The sequence below is a fragment of the Oncorhynchus masou genome, chromosome 32 (genome assembly GCF_036934945.1).
Source record: "Oncorhynchus masou masou isolate Uvic2021 chromosome 32, UVic_Omas_1.1, whole genome shotgun sequence".
Lineage (NCBI taxonomy): Eukaryota > Metazoa > Chordata > Actinopteri > Salmoniformes > Salmonidae > Oncorhynchus > Oncorhynchus masou.
This window is the reverse complement of record NC_088243.1, coordinates 58,366,812-58,380,860: the sequence shown is the minus strand read 5'-3', so window position 1 is coordinate 58,380,860 and position 14,049 is coordinate 58,366,812. Positions and strand designations below refer to the sequence as shown.

The 14,049-nt window shown below is 54.5% G+C and overlaps 1 protein-coding gene across 1 annotated transcript in view; it reads right to left on the bottom strand.

Moving 5' to 3' along the window:
• The window catches only part of drp2 (dystrophin related protein 2), a 116,804-nt gene that overhangs the window by 49,786 nt on the left and 52,969 nt on the right, over window positions 1-14,049 (bottom strand). Inside the window, exons 10-11 of the mRNA XM_064955840.1 lie at window positions 11,659-11,720; window positions 10,935-11,009 (exon numbers count right to left, since the gene is read on the bottom strand). Of these exons, the coding sequence (XP_064811912.1) occupies window positions 10,935-11,009; window positions 11,659-11,720 (137 nt within the window). The remainder of the gene's footprint in view (window positions 1-10,934; window positions 11,010-11,658; window positions 11,721-14,049) is intronic.

Here is a 14,049-nt window from a genome sequence, read left to right as displayed (position 1 = left end):
ATATGGCAGGAGTGGGTTAGGGTTGGAAAAGGAGAGGAGAGGACATGACTGGAGTGGGTTAGGGTTGGGAGAGGAGAGGACATGACTAGAGTGGGTTAGGGTTGGGAGAGGAGAGGACATGACTGGAGTGGGTTAGGGTTGGGAGAGGAGAGGACATGACTGGAGTGGGTTAGGGTTGGGAGAGGAGAGGACATGACTGGAGTGGGTTAGGGTTGGGAGAGGAGAGGACATGACTGGAGTGGGTTAGGGTTGGGAGAGGAGAGGATATGGCTGGAGTGGGTTAGGGTTGGAAAAGGAGAGGAGAGGACATGACTGGAGTGGGTTAGGGTTGGGAGAGGAGAGGACATGACTAGAGTGGGTTAGGGTTGGGAGAGGAGAGGACATGACTGGAGTGGGTTAGGGTTGGGAGAGGAGAGGACATGACTGGAGTGGGTTAGGGTTGGGAGAGGAGAGGACATGACTGGAGTGGGTTAGGGTTGGGAGAGGAGAGGACATGACTGGAGTGGGTTAGGGTTGGGAGAGGAGAGGACATGACTGGAGTGGGTTAGGGTTGGGAGAGGAGAGGACATGACTGGAGTGGGTTAGGGTTGGGAGAGGAGAGGATATGGCTGGAGTGGGTTAGGGTTGGGAGAGGAGAGGACATGACTGGAGTGGGTTAGGGTTGGGAGAGGAGAGGAGAGGATATGGCAGGAGTGGGTTAGGGTTGGGAGAGGAGAGGACATGACTGGAGTGGGTTAGGGTTGGGAGAGGAGAGGAGAGGACATGGCTGGAGTGGGTTAGGGTTGGGAGAGGAGAGGACATGGCTGGAGTGGGTTAGGGTTGGGAGAGGAGAGGAGAGGACATGGCTGGAGTGTGTTAGGGTTGGAAAAGGAGAGTAGAGGACATGACTGGAGTGGGTTAGGGTTGGGAGAGGAGAGGACATGACTAGAGTGGGTTAGGGTTGGGAGAGGAGAGGACATGACTGGAGTGGGTTAGGGTTGGGAGAGGAGAGGACATGACTGGAGTGGGTTAGGGTTGGGAGAGGAGAGGACAAGACTGGAGTGGGTTAGGGTTGGGAGAGGAGAGGGAGAGGATATGGCAGGAGTGGGTTAGGGTTGGGAGAGGAGAGGAGAGGACATGGCTGGAGTGGGTTAGGGTTGGAAAAGGAGAGGAGGGGACATGACTGGAGTGGGTTAGGGTTGGGAGAGGAGAGGACATGACTGGAGTGGGTTAGGGTTGGGAGAGGAGAGGAGAGGATATGGCAGGAGTGGGTTAGGGTTGGGAGAGGAGAGGAGAGGACATGGCTGGAGTGGGTTAGGGTTGGAAAAGGAGAGGAGAGGACATGACTGGAGTGGGTTAGGGTTGGGAGAGGAGAGGACATGACTAGAGTGGGTTAGGGTTGGGAGAGGAGAGGACATGACTGGAGTGGGTTAGGGTTGGGAGAGGAGAGGACATGACTGGAGTGGGTTAGGGTTGGGAGAGGAGAGGAGAGGATATGGCAGGAGTGGGTTAGGGTTGGGAGAGGAGAGGACATGACTGGAGTGGGTTAGGGTTGGGAGAGGAGAGGATATGGCAGGAGTGGGTTAGGGTTGGGAGAGGAGAGGACATGACTGGAGTGGGTTAGGGTTGGGAGAGGAGAGGAGAGGACATGACTAGAGTGGGTTAGGGTTGGGAGAGGAGAGGACATGACTGGAGTGGGTTAGGGTTGGGAGAGGAGAGGACATGACTGGAGTGGGTTAGGGTTGGGAGAGGAGAGGACATGACTGGAGTGGGTTAGGGTTGGGAGAGGAGAGGACATGGCTGGAGTGGGTTAGGGTTGGGAGAGGAGAGGACATGACTAGAGTGGGTTAGGGCTGGGAGAGGAGAGGACATGACTGGAGTGGGTTAGGGTTGGGAGAGGAGAGGACATGACTGGAGTGGGTTAGGGTTGGGAGAGGAGAGGACATGACTGGAGTGGGTTAGGGTTGGGAGAGGAGAGGACATGACTGGAGTGGGTTAGGGTTGGGAGAGGAGAGGACATGACTGGAGTGGGTTAGGGTTGGGAGAGGAGAGGATATGGCTGGAGTGGGTTAGGGTTGGAAAAGGAGAGGAGAGGACATGACTGGAGTGGGTTAGGGTTGGGAGAGGAGAGGACATGACTAGAGTGGGTTAGGGTTGGGAGAGGAGAGGACATGACTGGAGTGGGTTAGGGTTGGGAGAGGAGAGGACATGGCTGGAGTGGGTTAGGGTTGGGAGAGGAGAGGAGAGGACATGGCTGGAGTGTGTTAGGGTTGGAAAAGGAGAGTAGAGGACATGACTGGAGTGGGTTAGGGTTGGGAGAGGAGAGGACATGACTAGAGTGGGTTAGGGTTGGGAGAGGAGAGGCCATGACTGGAGTGGGTTAGGGTTGGGAGAGGAGAGGACATGACTGGAGTGGGTTAGGGTTGGGAGAGGAGAGGAGATGACTGGAGTGGGTTAGGGTTGGGAGAGGAGAGGACATGGCTGGAGTGGGTTAGGGTTGGGAGAGGAGAGGACATGACTGGAGTGGGTTAGGGCTGGGAGAGGAGAGGACATGACTGGAGTGGGTTAGGGTTGGGAGAGGAGAGGACATGACTGGAGTGGGTTAGGGTTGGGAGAGGAGAGGACATGACTGGAGTGGGTTAGGGTTGGGAGAGGAGAGGACATGACTGGAGTGGGTTAGGGTTGGGAGAGGAGAGGACATGACTGGAGTGGGTTAGGGTTGGGAGAGGAGAGGATATGGCTGGAGTGGGTTAGGGTTGGAAAAGGAGAGGAGAGGACATGACTGGAGTGGGTTAGGGTTGGGAGAGGAGAGGAGAGGACATGACTAGAGTGGGTTAGGGTTGGGAGAGGAGAGGACATGACTGGAGTGGGTTAGGGTTGGGAGAGGAGAGGACATGGCTGGAGTGGGTTAGGGTTGGGAGAGGAGAGGAGAGGACATGGCTGGAGTGTGTTAGGGTTGGAAAAGGAGAGTAGAGGACATGACTGGTGTGGGTTAGGGTTGGGAGAGGAGAGGACATGACTAGAGTGGGTTAGGGTTGGGAGAGGAGAGGACATGACTGGAGTGGGTTAGGGTTGGGAGAGGAGAGGACATGACTGGAGTGGGTTAGGGTTGGGAGAGGAGAGGAGAGGAGAGGATATGGCAGGAGTGGGTTAGGGTTGGGAGAGGAGAGGAGAGGACATGGCTGGAGTGGGTTAGGGTTGGAAAAGGAGAGGAGAGGACATGACTGGAGTGGGTTAGGGTTGGAAAAAGAGAGGAGAGGACATGACTGGAGTGGGTTAGGGTTGGGAGAGGAGAGGACATGACTAGAGTGGGTTAGGGTTGGGAGAGGAGAGGACATGACTGGAGTGGGTTAGGGTTGGGAAAGGAGAGGACATGACTGGAGTGGGTTAGGGTTGGGAGAGGAGAGGAGAGGATATGGCAGGAGTGGGTTAGGGTTGGGAGAGGAGAGGACATGACTGGAGTGGGTTAGGGTTGGGAGAGGAGAGGATATGGCAGGAGTGGGTTAGGGTTGGGAGAGGAGAGGACATGACTGGAGTGGGTTAGGGTTGGGAGAGGAGAGGAGAGGACATGGCTGGAGTGGGTTAGGGTTGGGAGAGGAGAGGACATGGCTGGAGTGTGTTAGGGTTGGGAGAGGAGAGGAGAGGACATGGCTGGAGTGTGTTAGGGTTGGAAAAGGAGAGTAGAGGACATGACTGGAGTGGGTTAGGGTTGGGAGAGGAGAGGACATGACTAGAGTGGGTTAGGGTTGGGAGAGGAGAGGACATGACTGGAGTGGGTTAGGGTTGGGAGAGGAGAGGACATGACTGGAGTGGGTTAGGGTTGGGAGAGGAGAGGACATGACTGGAGTGGGTTAGGGTTGGGAGAGGAGAGGACATGGCTGGAGTGGGTTAGGGTTGGGAGAGGAGAGGACATGACTGGAGTGGGTTAGGGCTGGGAGAGGAGAGGACATGACTAGAGTGGGTTAGGGTTGGGAGAGGAGAGGACATGACTGGAGTGGGTTAGGGTTGGGAGAGGAGAGGACATGACTGGAGTGGGTTAGGGATGGGAGAGGAGAGGACATGACTGGAGTGGGTTAGGGTTGGGAGAGGAGAGGACATGGCTGGAGTGGGTTAGGGTTGGGAGAGGAGAGGAGAGGACATGACTGGAGTGGGTTAGGGCTGGGAGAGGAGAGGACATGACTGGAGTGGGTTAGGGTTGGGAGAGGAGAGGACATGACTGGAGTGGGTTAGGGTTGGGAGAGGAGAGGACATGACTGGAGTGGGTTAGGGTTGGGAGAGGAGAGGACATGACTGGAGTGGGTTAGGGTTGGGAGAGGAGAGGACATGACTGGAGTGGGTTAGGGTTGGTAGAGGAGAGGAGAGGATATGGCTGGAGTGGGTTAGGGTTGGAAAAGGAGAGGAGAGGACATGACTGGAGTGGGTTAGGGTTGGGAGAGGAGAGGACATGACTAGAGTGGGTTAGGGTTGGGAGAGGAGAGGACATGACTGGAGTGGGTTAGGGTTGGGAGAGGAGAGGACATGACTGGAGTGGGTTAGGGTTGGGAGAGGAGAGGACATGACTGGAGTGGGTTAGGGTTGGGAGAGGAGAGGAGAGGATATGGCAGGAGTGGGTTAGGGTTGGGAGAGGAGAGGACATGACTGGAGTGGGTTAGGGTTGGGAGAGGAGAGGAGAGGATATGGCAGGAGTGGGTTAGGGTTGGGAGAGGAGAGGACATGACTGGAGTGGGTTAGGGTTGGGAGAGGAGAGGAGAGGACATGGCTGGAGTGGGTTAGGGTTGGGAGAGGAGAGGACATGGCTGGAGTGGGTTAGGGTTGGGAGAGGAGAGGAGAGGACATGGCTGGAGTGTGTTAGGGTTGGAAAAGGAGAGTAGAGGACATGACTGGAGTGGGTTAGGGTTGGGAGAGGAGAGGACATGACTGGAGTGGGTTAGGGTTGGGAGAGGAGAGGACATGACTGGAGTGGGTTAGGGTTGGGAGAGGAGAGGACATGACTGGAGTGGGTTAGGGTTGGGAGAGGAGAGGAGAGGATATGGCAGGAGTGGGTTAGGGTTGGGAGAGGAGAGGAGAGGACATGGCTGGAGTGGGTTAGGGTTGGAAAAGGAGAGGAGAGGACATGACTGGAGTGGGTTAGGGTTGGGAGAGGAGAGGACATGACTGGAGTGGGTTAGGGTTGGGAGAGGAGAGGAGAGGATATGGCAGGAGTGGGTTAGGGTTGGGAGAGGAGAGGAGAGGACATGGCTGGAGTGGGTTAGGGTTGGAAAAAGAGAGGAGAGGACATGACTGGAGTGGGTTAGGGTTGGGAGAGGAGAGGACATGACTAGAGTGGGTTAGGGTTGGGAGAGGAGAGGACATGACTGGAGTGGGTTAGGGTTGGGAAAGGAGAGGACATGACTGGAGTGGGTTAGTGTTGGGAGAGGAGAGGAGAGGATATGGCAGGAGTGGGTTAGGGTTGGGAGAGGAGAGGACATGACTGGAGTGGGTTAGGAGAGGAGAGGATATGGCAGGAGTGGGTTAGGGTTGGGAGAGGAGAGGACATGACTGGAGTGGGTTAGGGTTGGGAGAGGAGAGGAGAGGACATGGCTGGAGTGGGTTAGGGTTGGGAGAGGAGAGGACATGGCTGGAGTGGGTTAGGGTTGGGAGAGGAGAGGAGAGGACATGGCTGGAGTGTGTTAGGGTTGGAAAAGGAGAGTAGAGGACATGACTGGAGTGGGTTAGGGTTGGGAGAGGAGAGGACATGACTAGAGTGGGTTAGGGTTGGGAGAGGAGAGGACATGACTGGAGTGGGTTAGGGTTGGGAGAGGAGAGGACATGACTGGAGTGGGTTAGGGTTGGGAGAGGAGAGGACATGACTGGAGTGGGTTAGGGTTGGGAGAGGAGAGGACATGGCTGGAGTGGGTTAGGGTTGGGAGAGGAGAGGACATGACTGGAGTGGGTTAGGGCTGGGAGAGGAGAGGACATGACTGGAGTGGGTTAGGGTTGGGAGAGGAGAGGAGAGGACATGACTGGAGTGGGTTAGGGTTGGGAGAGGAGAGGACATGACTGGAGTGGGTTAGGGTTGGGAGAGGAGAGGACATGACTGGAGTGGGTTAGGGTTGGGAGAGGAGAGGACATGACTGGAGTGGGTTAGGGTTGGGAGAGGAGAGGAGAGGATATGGCAGGAGTGGGTTAGGGTTGGGAGAGGAGAGGACATGACTGGAGTGGGTTAGGGTTGGGAGAGGAGAGGAGAGGACATGGCTGGAGTGGGTTAGGGTTGGGAGAGGAGAGGACATGGCTGGAGTGTGTTAGGGTTGGAAAAGGAGAGTAGAGGACATGACTGGAGTGGGTTAGGGTTGGGAGAGGAGAGGACATGACTGGAGTGGGTTAGGGTTGGGAGAGGAGAGGACATGGCTGGAGTGGGTTAGGGTTGGGAGAGGAGAGGACATGACTGGAGTGGGTTAGGGCTGGGAGAGGAGAGGACATGACTGGAGTGGGTTAGGGTTGGGAGAGGAGAGGAGAGGACATGACTGGAGTGGGTTAGGGTTGGGAGAGGAGAGGACATGACTGGAGTGGGTTAGGGTTGGGAGAGGAGAGGACATGACTGGAGTGGGTTAGGGTTGGGAGAGGAGAGGACATGACTGGAGTGGGTTAGGGTTGGGAGAGGAGAGGAGAGGATATGGCAGGAGTGGGTTAGGGTTGGGAGAGGAGAGGACATGACTGGAGTGGGTTAGGGTTGGGAGAGGAGAGGAGAGGACATGGCTGGAGTGGGTTAGGGTTGGGAGAGGAGAGGACATGGCTGGAGTGTGTTAGGGTTGGAAAAGGAGAGTAGAGGACATGACTGGAGTGGGTTAGGGTTGGGAGAGGAGAGGACATGGCTGGAGTGTGTTAGGGTTGGAAAAGGAGAGTAGAGGACATGACTGGAGTGGGTTAGGGTTGGGAGAGGAGAGGACATGACTAGAGTGGGTTAGGGTTGGGAGAGGAGAGGACATGGCTGGAGTGGGTTAGGGTTGGGAGAGGAGAGGACATGACTGGAGTTGGTTAGGGTTGGGAGAGGAGAGGACATGGCTGGAGTGGGTTAGGGTTGGGAGAGGAGAGGACATGACTGGAGTGGGTTAGGTTTGGGAGAGGAGAGGACATGGCTGGAGTGGGTTAGGGTTGAGAGAGGAGAGGACATGACTGGAGTGGGTTAGGGTTGGGAGAGGAGAGGACATGGCTGGAGTGGGTTATGGTTGGGAGAGGAGAGGACATGGCTGGAGTGGGTTAGGGTTGGGAGAGGAGAGGACATGACTGGAGTGGGTTAGGGTTGGGAGAGGAGAGGACATGGCTGGAGTGGGTTAGGGTTGGGAGAGGAGAGGACATGACTGGAGTGGGTTAGGGCTGGGAGAGGAGAGGACATGACTGGAGTGGGTTAGGGCTGGGAGAGGAGAGGACATGACTGGAGTGGGTTAGGGTTGGGAGAGGAGAGGACATGGCTGGAGTGGGTTAGGGTTGGGAGAGGAGAGGACATGACTGGAGTGGGTTAGGGCTGGGAGAGGAGAGGACATGACTGGAGTGGGTTAGGGTTGGGAGAGGAGAGGAGATGACTGGAGTGGGTTAGGGTTGGGAGAGGAGAGGACATGACTGGAGTGGGTTAGGGTTGGGAGAGGAGAGGACATGACTGGAGTGGGTTAGGGTTGGGAGAGGAGAGGACATGACTGGAGTGGGTTAGGGTTGGGAGAGGAGAGGAGAGGATATGGCAGGAGTGGGTTAGGGTTGGGAGAGGAGAGGACATGACTGGAGTGGGTTAGGGTTGGGAGAGGAGAGGAGAGGACATGGCTGGAGTGGGTTAGGGTTGGGAGAGGAGAGGACATGGCTGGAGTGTGTTAGGGTTGGAAAAGGAGAGTAGAGGACATGACTAGAGTGGGTTAGGGTTGGGAGAGGAGAGGACATGGCTGGAGTGGGTTAGGGTTGGGAGAGGAGAGGACATGACTGGAGTGGGTTAGGGCTGGGAGAGGAGAGGACATGACTGGAGTGGGTTAGGGTTGGGAGAGGAGAGGACATGACTGGAGTGGGTTAGGGTTGGGAAAGGAGAGGAGAGGACATGACTGGAGTGGGTTAGGGTTGGGAGAGGAGAGGACATGGCTGGAGTGGGTTAGGGTTGGGAGAGGAGAGGACATGACTGGAGTGGGTTAGGGCTGGGAGAGGAGAGGACATGACTGGAGTGGGTTAGGGTTGGGAGAGGAGAGGAGAGGACATGACTGGAGTGGGTTAGGGTTGGGAGAGGAGAGGACATGACTGGAGTGGGTTAGGGTTGGGAGAGGAGAGGACATGACTGGAGTGGGTTAGGGTTGGGAGAGGAGAGGACATGACTGGAGTGGGTTAGGGTTGGGAGAGGAGAGGAGAGGATATGGCAGGAGTGGGTTAGGGTTGGGAGAGGAGAGGACATGACTGGAGTTGGTTAGGGTTGGGAGAGGAGAGGAGAGGACATGGCTGGAGTGGGTTAGGGTTGGGAGAGGAGAGGACATGGCTGGAGTGTGTTAGGGTTGGAAAAGGAGAGTAGAGGACATGACTGGAGTGGGTTAGGGTTGGGAGAGGAGAGGACATGACTAGAGTGGGTTAGGGTTGGGAGAGGAGAGGACATGGCTGGAGTGGGTTAGGGTTGGGAGAGGAGAGGACATGACTGGAGTTGGTTAGGGTTGGGAGAGGAGAGGACATGGCTGGAGTGGGTTAGGGTTGGGAGAGGAGAGGACATGACTGGAGTGGGTTAGGTTTGGGAGAGGAGAGGACATGGCTGGAGTGGGTTAGGGTTGAGAGAGGAGAGGACATGACTGGAGTGGGTTAGGGTTGGGAGAGGAGAGGACATGGCTGGAGTGGGTTATGGTTGGGAGAGGAGAGGACATGGCTGGAGTGGGTTAGGGTTGGGAGAGGAGAGGACATGACTGGAGTGGGTTAGGGTTGGGAGAGGAGAGGACATGACTGGAGTGGGTTAGGTTTGGGAGAGGAGAGGACATGGCTGGAGTGGGTTAGGGTTGGGAGAGGAGAGGACATGACTGGAGTGGGTTAGGGTTGGGAGAGGAGAGGCCATGACTGGAGTGGGTTAGGGTTGGGAGAGGAGAGGACATGACTGGAGTGGGTTAGTGTTGGGAGAGGAGAGGAGAGGACATGACTGGAGTGGGTTAGGGTTGGGAGAGGAGAGGACATGGCTGGAGTGGGTTAGTGTTGGGAGAGGAGAGGAGAGGACATGACTGGAGTGGGTTAGGGTTGGGAGAGGAGAGGACATGGCTGGAGTGGGTTAGGGTTGGGAGAGGAGAGGAGAGGACATGGCTGGAGTGGGTTAGGGTTGGGAGAGGAGAGGAGAGGACATGACTAGAGTGGGTTAGGGTTGGAAAAGGAGAGGAGAGGACATGGCTGGAGTGGGTTAGGGTTGGGAGAGGGGAAGACATGACTAGAGTGGGTTAGGGTTGGAAAAAGAGAGGAGAGGACATGGCTGGAGTGGGTTAGGGTTGGGAGAGGAGAGGACATGATTGGAGTGGGTTAGGGTTGGGAGAGGAGAGGACATGACTGGAGTGGGTTAGGGTTGGGAGAGGAGAGGAGAGGACATGGCTGGAGTGGGTTTGGGTTGGGAGAGGAGAGGAGAGGACATGGCTGGAGTGGGTTAGGTTTGGGAGAGGAGAGGACATGACTAGAGGGGGTTAGGGTTGGGAGTGGAGAGGACATGGCTGGAGTGGGTTAGGGTTGGGAGAGGAGAGGACATGACTAGAGGGGGTTAGGGTTGGGAGTGGAGAGGACATGGCTGGAGTGGGTTAGGGTTGGGAGAGTAGAGGACATGATTGGAGTGTGTTAGGGTTGGGAGAGGAGAGGAGAGGAGAGGAGAGGAGAGGAGAGGAGAGGAGAGGAGAGGAGAGGAGAGGAGAGGAGAGGAGAGGAGAGGAGAGGAGGAGAGGACATGGCTGGAGTGGGTTAGGGTTGGGAGAGGAGAGGAGAGGAGACACTAGAATACATTTTAGATGTGCCTTTGTGAGCCTTCCTCAATCAACCTTACCAGGAGGGAGGGAGGAAGGGAGGGAGGGAGGGAGGGAGGGAGGGAGGGAGGGAGGGAGGGAGGGAGGGAGGGAGGGAGGGAGGGAGGGAGGGAGGGAGGGAGGGAGAAACTCAGTAGTTACTATGGCAGCCTGGCAATTAATTCTCCTAACGACACGAACTAGCAGACCAGCACATGATGAGGCGGGCTAGAGAGAGAGAGAAAAAAATATATATATATAGAGAGAGAGAGGGGAAGAGAGAGAAAGCAATAGGAGGGTATTGTTTTCAGCGGTCCATTTATGCTGTGCTTTCGCAGGCCATTTCCCCGTGTCGGAGAGAGAGGGGTGGGGTGGAGAGAGGGGTGGAGGGATGGACAACGGAGAGAGAGACTGTGAATGGAGAGAGTGTGGAAAAGGATGTGAGCGGCCAACCATGGCGAAGCATGGCCGCAGGGCTGACTCAGGGTCAGGTGGAGCCAGGGAAGGAGGGAGGGATGGAGGAGAGGAGGAGAGGGGGATGTCTGGAAAGTGGAAGATAAGGCTACTACGCTTGGTCCTGGAAGACACACACACACACGTTTATGCCTCACTCATCCACATGGCCTTGGCTAATTACCTCCCCTCATGTAACTTAACTGGGCCAATTAATGAGTTTAATTAGCATGTATGACAGTGATTTAGACCTAACGATGGATAGAAAGGGTTGTAGCTGGTTGGATGAGGAGTTGTCGCTAGCTAGTTAGTGCTTGGCTAATCAATGACTTCGATTGGTAGTGGTGACCTTGGTGGCAGATACACCCTAGGAGTTAAAGAAGGGAATGGGCAACTCCTGACTTTACTAATGATGGTCTAAAATGTAATACTTTTTCTGGCTGAATTCGGTGTGCTATAGCCGGGCTGGAACAATAGCCTACACACACTGCTCTGGAGCTCCAGCTTTCTCACCCAATGAATGAGGTTTGAAAACACAATACGTACATCTCAGAGCCTTCTGCACCCGCCGCAGCTTCATGGCCGTCCGGTATGCTGAGAACTTGATGTTGTTTAGATCCGCTAATGAGGGACGGAGGGAGGGAGGGAAGGAGGGAGGGAAGGAGGGAACGAGGGAGGGAGGGAAAAAATGAAAAAGAGAAGATCAGAGGATGAGGACAAGAGAGAAAACAAACCCCCTTTCTACCCCCTTCTACTCTTCCGTCCCCTCTCTCTTGCTCACCTCTCTCTCTCTCTCTCTCTCTCTCTCTCTCTCTCTCTCTCTCTCCCTCTCTCCCTCTCCATCCTTCTCCCCTCCTACTGTCTTCCTCCAGATGAGACAGACCACCCCTCGTCTGCCCTCATTCTCCCCACATTTATCAGTCCATCAGTGAACCATTAGCAGGGGCCATGTTGCTCCATAATTCCGCTCTCTCCATCCCTGATAGCATCTCAACGTGTGTGTGTGTGTGTGTGGACAACCCCCCTGTCAAAAAGGAATCCGATGCCATTTAATCACAATTAATTTAAATGCAGGAAATAGCTAATCACAGAGCCGGGAAATTTGTCCCGCAGGTTAAGGAGACCAGTGTCGTCCATCTCGTGGGTGTCTGAAATACAGGGCCTTAATGAGGTACGAGGTGACGGTGGCGTGGCCCCTGTGGAGATGGCCGGTGAGGGCCTAAGTGGAAAAAGCTCAGAGAGGGGAACTCTTTAATTGTCTCTGTCTTACCCAGTGCCTGGTACAGCTCCGTCATTTTTGGATGATCCCAGCATGTCGTCTGGCCCTGATGGCTGAGGGAGTTGAGGAAGGGAGAGGGGAGAGGGGAGAGGTGGAGAGCAAAGGAGGACAGAGTTACAGGAGGAACGAGTAAAGTAGTTAGAGAAGAGGAAAAAGAAACAAAGACTAAAGAGCAAAGAGAAAGAAGAAGAATTTAGAGAGAGGGTGGGGGGGAGGATAGTGTAGAGAGGAGGAGGAATAGAGAGACAGGTACAGTGTAACAAGGGAGAAAGTAGACAGAGTTGTTTCTAATTACGAGTTTATGAACCTGCAAAGCTCCAACACACAGCAAGAACAAGGCAGTAGGACCAATGTTCCACTACGGTCACTCCTCACCCTTCACTGTGTACCAGCTGCTACTACTGCTTCACCCTACTGCTCTGACGGAGCTACGGCAACCATGTAAGCGGCTTCACACAGAGAGCTGCTACTGTCTCTACACTTCATTAAACAGACAACCTATCTGAGCACTCAACCCAAATCCCTGCCAGCAACTGCTACATGGAGCAGCGCAGCGCAGGAAAAGGAAAATATATAGGGTAGGAAAAGATAGCCAATAAATAAATGACGAGCACAGTGAAATAAATGAGCGAGCCCCGAGCAGGAAGTTTGCCAGGACCCCGGGGCCACTTCACCACCAGCGCTCGTTATTACCTGTGTGAGACTGTTGGAATCGATCAGGTGCCCGACAGAGGGCCCATCAGATATTCCCCTCCAGTGGCACAATTACACAGCCCATAAGGAATTATCAGGCAGCACAGGGAGTGGGGGCTACTGGGGCTGGGGGGTGGCATATGGGGCAGCAGAGAGGCCAAACGGGGCCCACCAGAGCTAACAGCAGTGATTAAGAAAATAAATGAACTCATTTGAAAAAGAGATACGCTGACAAAACACACTCATGCGTACAAGGCACACACACACTCGCGCACACACACACACAGAGTACACATGTGCGCACACGTGTATGGATGGATGCACACACACCGACAACCCCCCACACACACACCTCAGAGCTGAAAGATAAACACAGCCCAACCAGGGAGGATGGAGATTTGATTAATAAATAAGAGGTTGGGGAAGAGGCTTAACTCAACACTGTTCTCCGAGGGATACCTTAGTCTGAATGCGTTCTCTCCAGGTAACTCAACACTGTTCTCCGAGGGATACCTTAGTCTGAATGCGTTCTCTCCAGGTAACTCAACACTGTTCTCCGAGGGATACCTTAGTCTGAATGCGTTCTCTCCAGGTAACTCAACACTGTTCTCCGAGGGATACCTTAGTCTGAATGCGTTCTCTCCAGGTAACTCAACACTGTTCTCCGAGGGATACCTTAGTCTGAATGCGTTCTCTCCAGGTAACTCAACACTGTTCTCCGAGGGATACCTTAGTCTGAATGCGTTCTCTCCAGGTAACTCAACACTGTTCTCCGAGGGATACCTTAGTCTGAATGTGTTCTCTCCAGGTAACTCAACACTGTTCTCCGAGGGATACCTTAGTCTGAATGCGTTCTCTCCAGGTAACTCAACACTGTTCTCCGAGGGATACCTTAGTCTGAATGTGTTCTCTCCAGGTAACTCAACACTGTTCTCCGAGGGATACCTTAGTCTGAATGCGTTCTCTCCAGGTAACTCAACACTGTTCTCCGAGGGATACCTTAGTCTGAATGCGTTCTCTCCAGGTAACTCGACACTGTTCTCCGAGGGATACCTTAGTCTGAATGCGTTCTCTCCAGGTAACTCAACACTGTTCCCCCCGAGGGATACCTTAGTCTGAATGCGTTCTCTCCAGGTAACTCAACACTGTTCTCCGAGGGATACCTTAGTCTGAATGTGTTCTCTCCAGGTAACTCAATACTGTTCTCCGAGGGATACCTTAGTCTGAATGTGTTCTCTCCAGGTAACTCAACACTGTTCTCCGAGGGATACCTTAGTCTGAATGCGTTCTCTCCAGGTAACTCAACACTGTTCTCCGAGGGATACCTTAGTCTGAATGCGTTCTCTCCAGGTAACTCAATACTGTTCTCCGAGGGATACCTTAGTCTGAATGCGTTCTCTCCAGGTAACTCAACACTGTTCTCCGAGGGATACCTTAGTCTGAATGCGTTCTCTCCAGGTAACTCAATACTGTTCTCCGAGGGATACCTTAGTATGAATGCGTTCTCTCCAGGTAACTCAACACTGTTCTCCGAGGGATACCTTAGTCTGAATGCGTTCTCTCCAGGTAACTCAACACTGTTCTCCGAGGGATACCTTAGTATGAATGCGTTCTCTCCAGGTAACTCAATACTGTTCTCCGAGGGATACCTTAGTCTGAATGCGTTCTCTCCAGGTAACTCAACACTGT